The 12,899-nt window shown below is 38.2% G+C and overlaps 1 protein-coding gene across 3 annotated transcripts in view; it reads right to left on the bottom strand.

Moving 5' to 3' along the window:
* Nucleotides 1-12,899, bottom strand: part of MGAT4A (alpha-1,3-mannosyl-glycoprotein 4-beta-N-acetylglucosaminyltransferase A) — a 117,080-nt gene that overhangs the window by 10,364 nt on the left and 93,817 nt on the right. For all 3 annotated transcript variants that reach the window (XR_014051894.1, XM_081484535.1, XM_081484534.1), the window contains 4 exons: nucleotides 11,496-11,603; nucleotides 10,864-11,057; nucleotides 5,955-6,033; nucleotides 5,081-5,147 (listed from right to left, as the gene is read on the bottom strand). Coding sequence is in view for 2 of the 3 variants with exons in the window: in XM_081484535.1 (XP_081340661.1) it covers nucleotides 5,081-5,147; nucleotides 5,955-6,033; nucleotides 10,864-11,057; nucleotides 11,496-11,603 (448 nt within the window). In the remaining variant the exon portion in view is untranslated. The remainder of the gene's footprint in view (nucleotides 1-5,080; nucleotides 5,148-5,954; nucleotides 6,034-10,863; nucleotides 11,058-11,495; nucleotides 11,604-12,899) is intronic.

Below are 12,899 nucleotides of genomic sequence, written 5' to 3'. Positions count from 1 at the left end.
TAAAATTTTCTGACCATTCCTTTCCTGTGAACTAGGGATATTGTTGTGAGTGGCTAGTTTGGTAACATATTCTTTAGTACAGTTCCTTTACATAGTAAACACAATGATCTGCCATCTAACTTTGTAAAAAGAACCCATATTCCACTGTGTTAAAAAGCACAACATTCAAAGTCCACTCTCTTCTTGTTTTTACCTGAAGGGTAATCACTGGAAATTTTTTTATTTATTTTTTTATTTTAAATTAGTTTATTTATCTATCTTTTAACTTTACAATATTGTATTTGTTTTGCCATACATTGACATGAATCTACCATGGGTGTACATGTCACAACAGAGTGATGTGTGTAGCACATCAAACACTGTCAGATTATAATGCATCAGTGCTATTGGTAGTACACTGAGCAGCCATTCAAAGCAACAGGAACACCACCTTCATCTCTTTGGCAACTGCTTGCTTATCTCTGCTGTTGTAGCAAAAAGTCACACACAGACAACACAGAAACAAATGAGCATGGCTATGTTCTAAACAAACTATTCATGGGCACTGAAACTGGAGTATTTTCTAATGTTTACATATCATGACATAGTACTATTCTTATTTTTTTCAACCACTTAACAATGAAAATAAACAATGAAAAAAATTTCAACATTCTTTGCTCACAGGCCATTCAAACAAGCAGCTAACCCTTGTGCTGTTAAATTATGTGTCAATTCCAAAGTCTTAAAATATAATGGCCAGGCTCAAAATAAGACACACTCAAGTTGAAAAACATACTGGTAAAGTTTATACTCATTTTCGTGAATAATCATGTCTATTCTTGTTTTTAATTTAATTTTTATTTTATATTAGAGTATAGTTTTTGGGTTTCCCAGGTGGCGCTAGTGGTAAAGAAACCACCCACCAATGCAGGAGATGTAAACGATGAGGGTTCAATCCCTGAGCTGGGAAGATCCCCTGGAGGAGAGCATGGCAATCCACTCCAGTATTCTTGCCTGGAGAATACCACAGACAGAGGAGTCTGTTGGGCTACAGTCCACAGGGTCACAAAGAGTCAGACATGACTGAAGCAACTTAGCACACAAGCATAGTTGATTTACAGTGTTTAGGTGTACAGCATAGTGATTCAATTATACATATATCATTTGCACAGGAAATATTCAACATATGAACTGCCTAAGTAATGTTTTTATTAAAAAATTATTAATACTTGTTTCATAAAAGTATGTCCATATTTGGACTGGGGTAGGGAGTATATGCTACAAAAATAGTATTATTTTTAATAGTATTTTTAATAGTACTGTTTAATATTTAGTTAGGAAGTGGATTCAGGACTCAAAAATACTGTGGAACTTGAAACATTTTAACTTATGAGATATCTGAATCTGTCACCTGAAGAGCTCACTTAATTAGAAAAATAATTAGTAAATGATAAGACTGGCCTCATTAAAACCCTCTCACCCAGCAATTTTATACTGAAGATACACTCTTGCATGTGCAGAAAGCATATACAGACTGCAGCAAAAATTGCAAATGATTTGCAGACTGACTAGTTAAATTAGGACATGCTACTACAAGGGAATACTAGGCAGCCAATTAAAAGAATGAAGAAAGAATAAAGAGAATGAAGTAAAGTTGTAGATAATGCAGTTGTGAGTTACTTCCGTAAAGTTGTAGATAATGCAGTTGTGAGTTACTTCCATTTCTAAGCATATGTTGGAGAGAAACTCTAGTACATGTGCATAAGTTTTTAGACCAGCAAAAAGATGAAGTCAAACTTTATGACCAAACAGAAGAACAGACAGTAATGTAACCATCTCTGGAGATCTATCCAAAAGTGAAAATGAATGATCCATAGATACACAGATCCACATGGTTGAATCTCACAATGGTGAGAGACAAAAAAATTGTAGATTACAGAATGACAATCACTTATATTTTAAAATAAACAAAGTAAGACTATGCATTATTCAGGGGTATATTACACGTGTATTAAAAGCAAAGATGGAAACAGTAACCACAAAATTTAGGATAGTAGTTACCCTTTTTTTTTTCTTTTAACTTTTTGGCTGTACCCTGCAGCCTATGGATCTTAGTTCCCTGGCCAGGGAACGAACCTGTTCCCATTGCACTGGAAGGTGGAGTTTTAACCACTGGGTGGCCAGGGAAGTCCCAAGAGGATTCTTATTACCTATCTCTCTGGTTCTCTCTGTCATGGGCTACTGTATGGGCTACAGTTTAGCTTGAATGTAGCTACCAGTTTCCTCCCAATTGTTTACCATAGATCTCCATCATATTCCACAGCACCCTTGGGCTTGAACTTCCCCAAGCTCTGTTCCAAGTCAGTCCCCTTAGGGTGAGCTATGGAGCTCCCTGTTCTGATGGGCTCCCTCTCCCCTGGAGCACACCTCTGCACCATTGCTCAGGATCCCTGGCAAGGACAGCAGCTGGGGGAAAGTGACGCTCCTGCTGTTCAAGCAGAGGTGTACAGCCTCTGGGTTATAGCAGTAGCCCTTCATGTCTTGCTGACTTCTCCCAGCAGGAGGGGACTAGTGGGCAGGGAGAGGCAATGGGGACCAAGAATTCATGCCCTGCCATGCCTCCAGTGAAACTTTGCCCTAGGAATGGAGGTGGGGTGGAGGAAGGGAGCCTCAGGTCTCTAAGGGTCTGGCTAGAGCTTCTGCAACAGGGAGCTGGGGTTGGGCGCGGGGAGATGACAGGTGCTGGTGGCCTGCCTTTCCTAGTGAGATGCCTTAGCCTTGGAGCAGGAACTGGCAGGAGGCAGACTCAGCAATCATGGCTGGACAAGCAGAGTGGAGCTTCTGTGTCACTGAGCTTGGCCAGAGTAGGCAATGGTCAGAGCTCCAATGACATAAACTATTTTTTTTTTTTTTTAGATTTTTTGGTATGGCCCATTTTTTAAATAAAGTCTTTATTGAAATCTGTAACAATACTGCTTCTGTTTTATGTTTCTATTTTTTAGCCAAAAGGCATGTGGAATCTTACCTTCCTGACCAAGGATCGAACCTGTATTCCCCTGCAATGGAACGTGAAGTCTTAACAGCTGGAACACCAAGGAAGTCCCTCTAATGCCACAGACTCTTAATGTTTTTACTGAGATTCAGATGTTATAAATAAATGGTTCCCCATTTGCTGTACTTTTATGAAAAATAACTGTTACCAGTTATGGTAGACTCACTAGGAGAAGGTCTGTGAAGCCCCTCACACACTATTCCACTAAAGGATGCTTCTTAAGGGAACAGAATTTTTTATATTCAGTTGAAAAAAAAAAATCAGTTGCTTTTGCTTCTGATGCATGCCTTTGTTCCACGCCTTTGTTCCACAAGTTCCTAGGTCTCATCGCCCAACAGTTCTCTTCCGGTTCTAAATATGTATGAGTTGATGTTTTAGATGGCCATTATCTTCAAATTATTGCAGAGACATTTAATCATAAATATCTCTATTTTCTAAGCTACTTTCATAACCTAGAACATTCTCAGAAATTACATAAGTGACAGGTAATAGGGTTAATAAATGTCTCATATACACAGCTAATTTTATGAACATTTCTAGAGTGGGATAAAATATAACCCAAATATAAAAATAATTAAACTCATCAATCCACTAAAATGACATAGAAATTAGTCAGGGTTATTGCACAAGCCTTGTTGCAAAAACTGAATGATATTCACTGAACATAAAGCTGCTGGAGGGCTTCCCTGGTGGCTCAGTGGTAAAGAATCCACCTGCCAATGCAGGAGATGTGGGTTTGATCCCTGGTCCGAGAAAATCCCACATGGCCCAGAGCAACAAAGCCCATGTGCCACAACTACTGAGCCTGTGCTCTAGAGCCCAGGAACTGCAACTACTGAGCCCACAACTACTGAAGCCCAGGCACCGTAGAGCCCATGTTCCACAACAAGAGAAGCCACCACAATGAGAAGCCCACACATTGCAACCAGAGAGCAGCCCCCACTCTCTATAACTAGAGAAAAGCCCACAAAGCAACAAAGACCCAGACAGCCAAAGATAAATAAAATTATTTTAACAAAATAAAACTGCTGGAGAAAGTTATAAGAATGTGTCTGTCCTGTATACCTACAATAGTAACTGACCAATATAGTCTCTTCTGCATACCACTAGGAAAAACATTAATTTGTTTTAAGAAAATATCTAATCATTCACTGAGTTGATGTCTATCAAGGGATGGGCTCTATTATTATATACCTGGTACTTTAGGTGATAAAGAATCTGCCTGCAATGCAGGAGACCCAGGTTCGATCTCTGGGTGGGGAAGATCTGCTGGAGAGGAAATGGCTACCCACTCCAGTATTCTTGCCTAGGAGATCTCATGGACAGAAGAGCCTGGCAGGCTACAGTCCATGGGGTCACAAGAGTTGGACACCACTTAGCCACTGAACAACAACTACTATATAGCTGATTGTATTAGGTACCTAGGCTAACTTTGTTGGACTTAACGAACAAATTGGACTTATGAACGCACTCTCAGAACAGAACTCATGCACATGTAGGGGACTTAATGCAGATATTTTATGCTAATGGACAGTAAAGGGGTGTGGGATTTCAGGGTGTCTCCCAAGGTTAGACCAGGCAGCTAGATGAACACTGATGGCACAAACCATGGTGATCAATAAAGAAATGTCCCTACTACAGATGCCCAGGGCAGATAGCCACATGGCCTCCAGGAAGCTTTTCAATGAGTATCTCAGTAGAGACTTAAAGCTCAGGAGGGAGGCAGCGCTCAAGACGTGGATTCTGGCACTCGGGCATTGTTGAGACCATGAGAGGAGCCTGCTAAGGGCATCCAGTACGAGACTGCAAAAGGCGGCTGAAGGTGGATTATCTGCCAATGACAACAATGAAACAGCAGATGGAGAGAGAAAGAGGAACCAGTTGGGTCAAGATAATAATAAAAGAATGTACTAGAACATGAGAACAATAAAAGAGTACACTGGTATATATAATCCTAAAGCTGCTTAACATCTGAAAAGAACTTAAAATTACTTCAGGACTAGGTTCAGAAAAGGAAAGAACATTTTCCTAGTGTAAAGTGAGTCTTACCTATTCTGAAATAGCCATCTTCTAATCGTTTGTCTTTGGTTTCTTTGCTGATTTCCAAACCTTCACTCTAAAACAGAAAACATGAATAATTACTTCTATTTAAAATAAATCTAAGTCATTAATGCATTTTATAAACATAAAAGTGACATCTGTGGCACAGCTACCTCTGAAGAGAAAATGCCATTTCAGTCTTGAACCTCAAAAGGCTTATCAATGTTAAGTGCTCTTTTCTTAAACCATTTTCTGACTCTGTATATACTATACTGTTGGCTAGGAATTTAAAATTTTAATTATTTTCCAATTTAGATCAATTTAATAGAATGCAGTTTTCTATTAAAAACAGACCAAAGTAAAGAACTGTGTGTTAACTAGAAAGATATTAAGCATTCCTTGTGAAAGTCACTCAGTCATGTCTAACTCTGTGACTCCATGGACTGGTAGCCCGCCAGGCTTCTCTGTTCATGGGATTCTCCAGGCAAGAATACTGGAGTGGATTGCCATCTCCTTCTCCAAAGCATTCCTAAAAGACCAATAAATTAATTTTCTGTATTATTCAACAGGCATTGAAACTACATGGTATTTTGGGATTCAAAATACAAACAGCAAGTAAGCATTAACGTAAAATAATGATTCATTTATTTTGCCAGTACAAATGTCCAAGTAATCTTCCAATAGGAAACAAAATAAAGGCTCTTTCTATCAATAAGGCAACAGGACAATATACTAGGTGTTTCATAGTTCCAAAAAGAGTCGGTATGACTCACCGCCAAGGTCCTGCAATCATGAGAATTCTCTTTCATAAGCAAGAAGAGCCTCAAATCAAGTCTATTAGTATTAGTTCTCAAAGGAAACTGAGGGGGAAACATAGTCATACCTTCAAAGGCAAAACTTCCACAGTTGTGTTGAGCAGAATATCCCCTGGATGTTCCTGGTTGCCACTATGAAACAAATAACTGGAAAGACAAACATAAAAAAAAGAATATGAATCAGACTTGACAAAGATTCAGGAAGATGGCCTTTACCTTAGGATAAGGTTGACACTAGAGTTTGTGATTACACATCATGTGTTCTGAATAGCTGCATGGATATTAAAAAACTAAGGAGGATATGCCAACTCCTCCGTCAGAGGGGCATGCTTGCTGCTAACATAATAATGCACTTCACAGACAAAAAAAAAATGATGACAGTTTTTTGCTGCTGTTTACACTGCTTTAAACATATAAACTTCATGATGGAAAATGCCAATTGTAGCCACTATAGAATACTACTGTATCTTTTCCTCCTATATTTATTTGTCTATTTATTCAGCTGCACTGGGTCTTAGCTGCAGCATGGAGGGCCTTCCGTTGTGGCACGCAGGCTCAGTAGTTGTGCTGCGCAGGCTTAGTTCCCCCATGGCATGCAGGATCTCAGTTCCCTGACCAGGGTTTGAACCTGTGTCCCTTGCCTTGCAAGACGAACTCTTAAGCCACTGGACCACCAGGGAAATCCCACTACTGGATCTTGTATCAGATAAAACGTTCACTAGGACAGCAAGGAGTTGTGGCAAATTCAGAGACTAGTTTTAGCCAATATAAATAATTTTGGTTTAGTTCAGTTCAGTTGCTCAGTCGTGTCTGAATGTTTGCAACCCCATGAACCGCAGCACGCCAGGCCTCCCTGTTCATCACCAGCTCCTGGAGTACACCCAAACCCATGTCCATTGAGTCGGTGATGCCATCCAACCATCTCATCCTCTGTCATCCGCTTCTCCTCCTGCCCTCAATCTTTCCCAGCATCAGGGTCTTTTCCAATGAGTCAGCTCTTTGCATCAGGTGGCCAGAGTATTGGAGTTTCAGCTTTAGCATCAGTCCTTCCAATGAATATTCAGGACTGATTTCCTTTAGGATGGACTGGTTGGATCTCCTTGCAGTCCAAGGGACTCTCAAGAGCCTTCTCCCAACACCACAGTTCAAAAGCATCAATAATTTTGGTATGAACAGTTAAAGTGAATTAACCAATTCCAAATATCAGAATCACTTCATTGTCAACATTAACAAATCTTTGAATATCATGACTGATTACATGATATTGTTGTTCAGTCGCCCAGTCCTGTCCGACTCTCTGTGACCCCGTGGACGGCAGCACGGCAGGTTTCCCTGTTCTTCACTATATCCTGGAGTTTCCTCAAACTCATGTCCATTGAGTTGATGATACCATCCAACCATTTCAAATATTCTCTGGGCATAATGTTATAGTGTTTTGATACTTTGGAAACTAGTGTGTACATGCAAAGTGTGTAACAGAGGATGGAAGCTGGATAGAGTGCAAAGCGTATCTAAGCCTAACCCTAAACTTGAGTTTAGTGAAGTCCAGTGGTTAAACGCTCGTCCTGAGGAGTCAGAGGCTCCTCCCCAGGTCTCTCATTTCCTAGAATCTTCACCTTCTGCAAGTTTTGTTAAGCTTCTGAGCCCATGTCTCCTCAGCACAATCAGCCATTTCCATCTATCTCTCACGGTTATACCAGAAAGTTCCTGAGAATTGACGAAAACTACCTTACATGTTAAAAATAGTGAGTAATAGTCACAGAATAGTTACGATACCCTTATAGTATGGTATCTGTGGGCGAGAATTTGATTTTCAAATGTCACACAGACCAGTGGACCCTAATAAGAAGTTGCTTCTAAGCTAAATATACCAAAACTAACTCCCAGAGTTTCCAGATGAGATACATTTTTTTAAAGGCATCTTTGACTCAGAATGTCATATAACCACAGACCATTCAATAACTCAGCTATAGATGCCAAATCATGGGACAGGGAAGCCACTTTTTAGAAAAGAGTCCATGGATATAACCTGGAGTTAAAACAGACTGACTCAGAGGTGTTCACTATGTAATTATTTATAGTGAAAAACTCCATACCACCTAGAAAGTTTAACATTGGAAGATGTACACAATGGTAGAACCACGCAATGAGACACTGTTCAGTCATCAAAATACTGGATTGGCCCAAAAGTTCATTTGGGTTCTCCTGTAAGAAGCTATGGGAAAACCCGAATGAACTTTTGGACCAACTCAATACTTGTGAGTCACAACAGAGTATAATGGAAAATGTAAGATATAAAACTACATGTAGACCATGGTCTTAAGGTAGAAAATACACAGAATTACCAAGAAAAAAAGATGTCAATATGGTCATAATGGTTTCCTTGGGGTTATGATTTTTTCCTCAGTATTTTTTAAGATTTTTTTTTTATGTCAACCATTTTTAGTCTTTATTGAGTTTGTTACAATATTGCCTCTGTTTTATGTTTTTTGGTCATAGGGCTTCTGGGATCTTAGCTGCCTGACCAGGGATCCAACCCACATCCCCTGCATTACAAAGCAAAATCTTAACCACTGGGTTGTCAGGGAAGTCCCTTTCCTCATTTTCACACTTTAAAATTTTTGTATAAGGCACACACATGTTATAGAAAGAATATTTTTAACACTTCATTTCTATATTAATAAATTTTGCTACTTCCCCTCTCAGCAAGTAAATTATGGCAAAAATCAAGTAATCCTTTTTTTCTGTCCTAGGAAGGTCAAGAAAATTCTTATATACTGTTATTTTAGAAGACTAGTGTTTCACTAGAAAAGTGTCCACAATAGAGTCATTGTAAATATTACTTCACAGAGGTTTACTGTAAATATATTTGTTGTTACTAAGTTTGATCTCCAATATATGAGCTCTTTAGCAGATTCTTTGATAGGACTGTTTTTATGTGCTAAAAATAAACCCATAAATTGACTTCAGGTTATTCTTGATGAAGTGAAAACTGTTGTTTCTAATTCTAGGATGACTCATGAAAATGTGGTGAACAATATCTCTCAGGGCAGAGTTCCACTATACAGTATAAAATGAATATTAAATAACAATAAAACCAATATTAAATACTTATACAAGTGAAAAATATTATTCATAAGTTTAATATGTTTTGCCAGTGATCTTCTCATTGCTTATAACATTTTTATGCTTAAATTCCTCTTTAGAATCAGCTTAGAGTAAGAAAAGAAAATTAATAGCATTACATGTAGCTATGCATTGTTACTGACCACCTTAAAAAGAATTAAGGTGGTCAGATACTTGACAAATTCTAAAAATAAAATGGCCTTCACAGGAAAACACATAACATCGTATGCCACAGGCTAGGAAATTATATTCTATTCTGGGGATTATATGTAAGTATGCCACAGACAGTCTGAGGAACACACCCAAAACAGGGGAAAGATTGAAGGAATTGTGACTGTTAGGTGAAAAATGGGAAGGAAAATGCCCCAACTTTTTCAAAGTGAACATAAACCCCAAATCACAGAAAAGGGTTGTAAGACACATGTACCCCAATGTTCACTGCAGCACAATTTACAATAGGTAGGACATGGTAGCAACCTAGATGTCCACCAACAGATGAATGGATAAGGAAGTTGTGGTACATATACACAATGGATTATTACTCAGCCATAAAAAGGAACACATTTGAGTCAGTTCTAATGAGGTGGATGAACCTAGAGCCTGTTATACAGAGTGAAATAAGCCAGAAAGTAAAAGACAAATATCGTATATCAATGCATACATATGAATCTAAAAAGATAGTACTGACAATCCTACTTGCAAGCCAGCAAAGGAGACACAGGCATTTTGGACACAGTGGGGGAAGGAGAGAGAGGGATGAAATGAGAGAAATAGCACTGAAACATATATATTACCATATGTAAAACAGATAGCCAGTGGGAGTTCAATGTATGATGCAGGGAACCCAAAGCCAGTGCTCTGTGACAACCTAGAGGGATGCGATGGAGAGAGGGGTGTTCAAGAGGGAGGGGAGATATATATACCTAATGCTGATTCATGCTGATGTATGGCAAAAACTATTACAATACTGTAAAGTAATTATCTTCTAATTTTAAAAAAGAAAAAGAAAAGAGTTGTAAATTCCTCCATGGCATATACTAAAAGTCATCCAGCACTTGCAAAATCACTACCTAGGAATAGTCATACTCTGTTAAATTTATCACTTCAGCCAATTGCTGGGCCGTCCACCAGCTCACAGTCAAATCCTAAGGTAAGGGCAGGAAAACTAATTGGATATTCTGAGGAAGAGTTCTACATAAAAGTATTAGAAATCTCTACTAGGGACTTTTCTGATGGTCCAACAGTTAAGACTGCATGCTCCCTACAATTCCACAGGCCACAACTAAAAGATCCTGCATGTTGCAACTAAGACCTGGTGCAACCAAGTAAGTTAATAAATAAAAACAAGTATATCTTAAAAAAATCTATACTAAATATACTTTCAGAAATACCAATAGAATTTATCTAACATACTAAATGCCAGTGTTCTGAAAGCAACCCACCCATATTATTACTGAGTTGTAGGAAATGTATTTTATGTGCGTGCCTGAGTGCTCACTCACTTAGTCATGTTCTACTCTCTGCGAACCCATGGACTGCAGCAAGCCAGGCTTCTCTGGCCATGGAATTCTCCAGGCAAGAATACTGGAGTGGGTGCCATTTCCTTCTACAGGGGGATCTTCCTGACCCAGGGATCAAATCTTCATCTTTTACATCTCCTGCCTTGGCAGGAGAATTATTAACTGCGCCACCTGGGAAACTCCACATATTTTATAATATAACATTTAGGACTCACTGATTCCTTATATGTGTTACATATACAAAAAAAAAAAAAAAAAATTCTACCACAAATCACATTGTGAAGAAAAGGTCTAAATTGTAAGACCAAATTTTATTTCAATAAGGACCCACCTTTCCACATTGACTGGCTTGTCGAATTTAAATAGGATGTAGTCTCCAGCTACTGGGGTTATAGCCCAGAAGAAGTCCTCACCCATATAAGTTTTCTCCAGTGTATGACCTTGATAGACCTTCAAAGAAGTAGATACCTCTGCAGGGGGGTTTACATGGATTTTGAGCAGTAATGGTTTCATGTAATCTTTATCCTAGGAGGAAAGACATATATGCTATTAAACAACATACAGCTTATTTTTTTATTTGTTCAGAACTGCTTCTTTTCATTTATTTAATTTTTATTGGAGTATAATTGATTTACAATGTTGTGTTAGTTTCAGGTATACAGCAAAGTGAATCAATTATGCATATACATATATCCGCTCCTTTTTAGATTCTTTTCCTATCTAAGCCATTACAGAATATTGGGTAGAGCTCCCTATAGCATACAGTAGGTCCTTATTAGTTATCTGCTTTGTTGTTATTTTTTTTTAATTGGAGTATCACTGCTTTACAATGTGTGTTAGTTTCTGCTTGTACAACAGTGAATCAGCTGTAACATACAGCTTATTTATATTTAAGAAGAACAATGATTATACATTAAATAGCAAATTGTCTGTGCATGAGAAAAATAAAATTAAATCACTAACCGTGAGTTTCTGAATTTTTCCTGTGAGTGAAGAATGCAGACCAACGTGTTGGAAAAGGGATGGTCTGAAACGGATTCGCAAGTTTGCCTTCTGTCGATCACAGTGTTTCTAAATATTAAAGAGGAGTGTTAGCGTTACATTAGAAAGTGACATCTTGTCCTCCTCTGAAACCTGAGACAGCCTTTAGAAGAGTAAATCTTAAAAAGAAAATCCAATTTCATTTCATAATTCCAAGTCATGTGTTTTTTTTAGGGTCCTTCTGGAGAAGTTAATAGATTTTCTACCAACTTGATAAATAGACATGATGCAGAAATTTAACATAAGCACTTCTAAGGGAAGAGATAAGGATTTAATTTCAACCACCTTTTACAAAGTGTCAATATCAATTTGGCTTTTAATATTAAAAGGCACCAACCCTAGAGGTTTGGTTCAAATACACAAAATAGCTACACAAAATAATACAATGAAGAATTTGCAGATAAGGCCCATTTTGTTGCATCAAAGCCATGTGAAAACAGGAGGCAGTAAATAGACTATAAGCAAGGAGACAGAGTCAAAACAGACAAATCCATCTCGACACAGCTGAGGGACACCTAAACTTCAGCTCCCAGTGTCCCACGGCCCAGACTTCAGATCACAAGCTGCTCTCACGCGTGGTCACGCCTGGTAGACCCTCAGCCCTGGCCGGGCTCCTGTATGTTCACTAGCTCAGTGCTTCAGGACAGGCATGTCCTGAAGAGTTTTATAAACTCTTTCAATCTTCAATGACTTTTATAGGTTTTGGGTGAAGAACATAGTGAAGAAGACAAATGTATAAGGCATTTCGTTGTGAAAAACCTCTGATAATTCTCTGGGTGTTAAAATGCCTAATTTTTCTCAAGAGCTTTACTTCATTAGCATTATTGCTAACGGGAGAGTAGAGGTGAAATTTTATATATACAAACATTTCATAAGATAAAATTTTATAAATTTTTACTTAAATATTTTAATTTTATAAATTATTAAAATTTATATATTTAATAAAATAAATAAAAATTTATCATTGCAGACGAATGGATAAGGAAGCTGTGGTACATATACACAATGGAATATTACTCAGCCTTTAAAAAAAATACACTTGAGTCAGTTCTATTGAGATGGATGAAACTGGAGCCCATTATACAGAGTGAAGTAAGCCAGAAAGAAAAACACCAATACAGTATACTAATGCATATATATGGAATTTGAAAGATGGTAACGATAACCCTATATGTGAGACAGAATAAGAGACACAGATGCATAGAACAGTCTTATGGACTCTGAGGGAGAAGGTGAGGGTGGGACGTTCTGGGACAATAGCAATGAAACATGTATATTATCATATGTGAAACAGAACACCATTCCATGTTTGATGCATGAGACAAA

This window comes from Giraffa tippelskirchi, chromosome 4 (genome assembly GCF_054371585.1).
Source record: "Giraffa tippelskirchi isolate mGirTip1 chromosome 4, T2T-mGirTip1v1.2.pri, whole genome shotgun sequence".
Lineage (NCBI taxonomy): Eukaryota > Metazoa > Chordata > Mammalia > Artiodactyla > Giraffidae > Giraffa > Giraffa tippelskirchi.
This window is presented reverse-complemented; position numbering and strand designations above follow the sequence as displayed.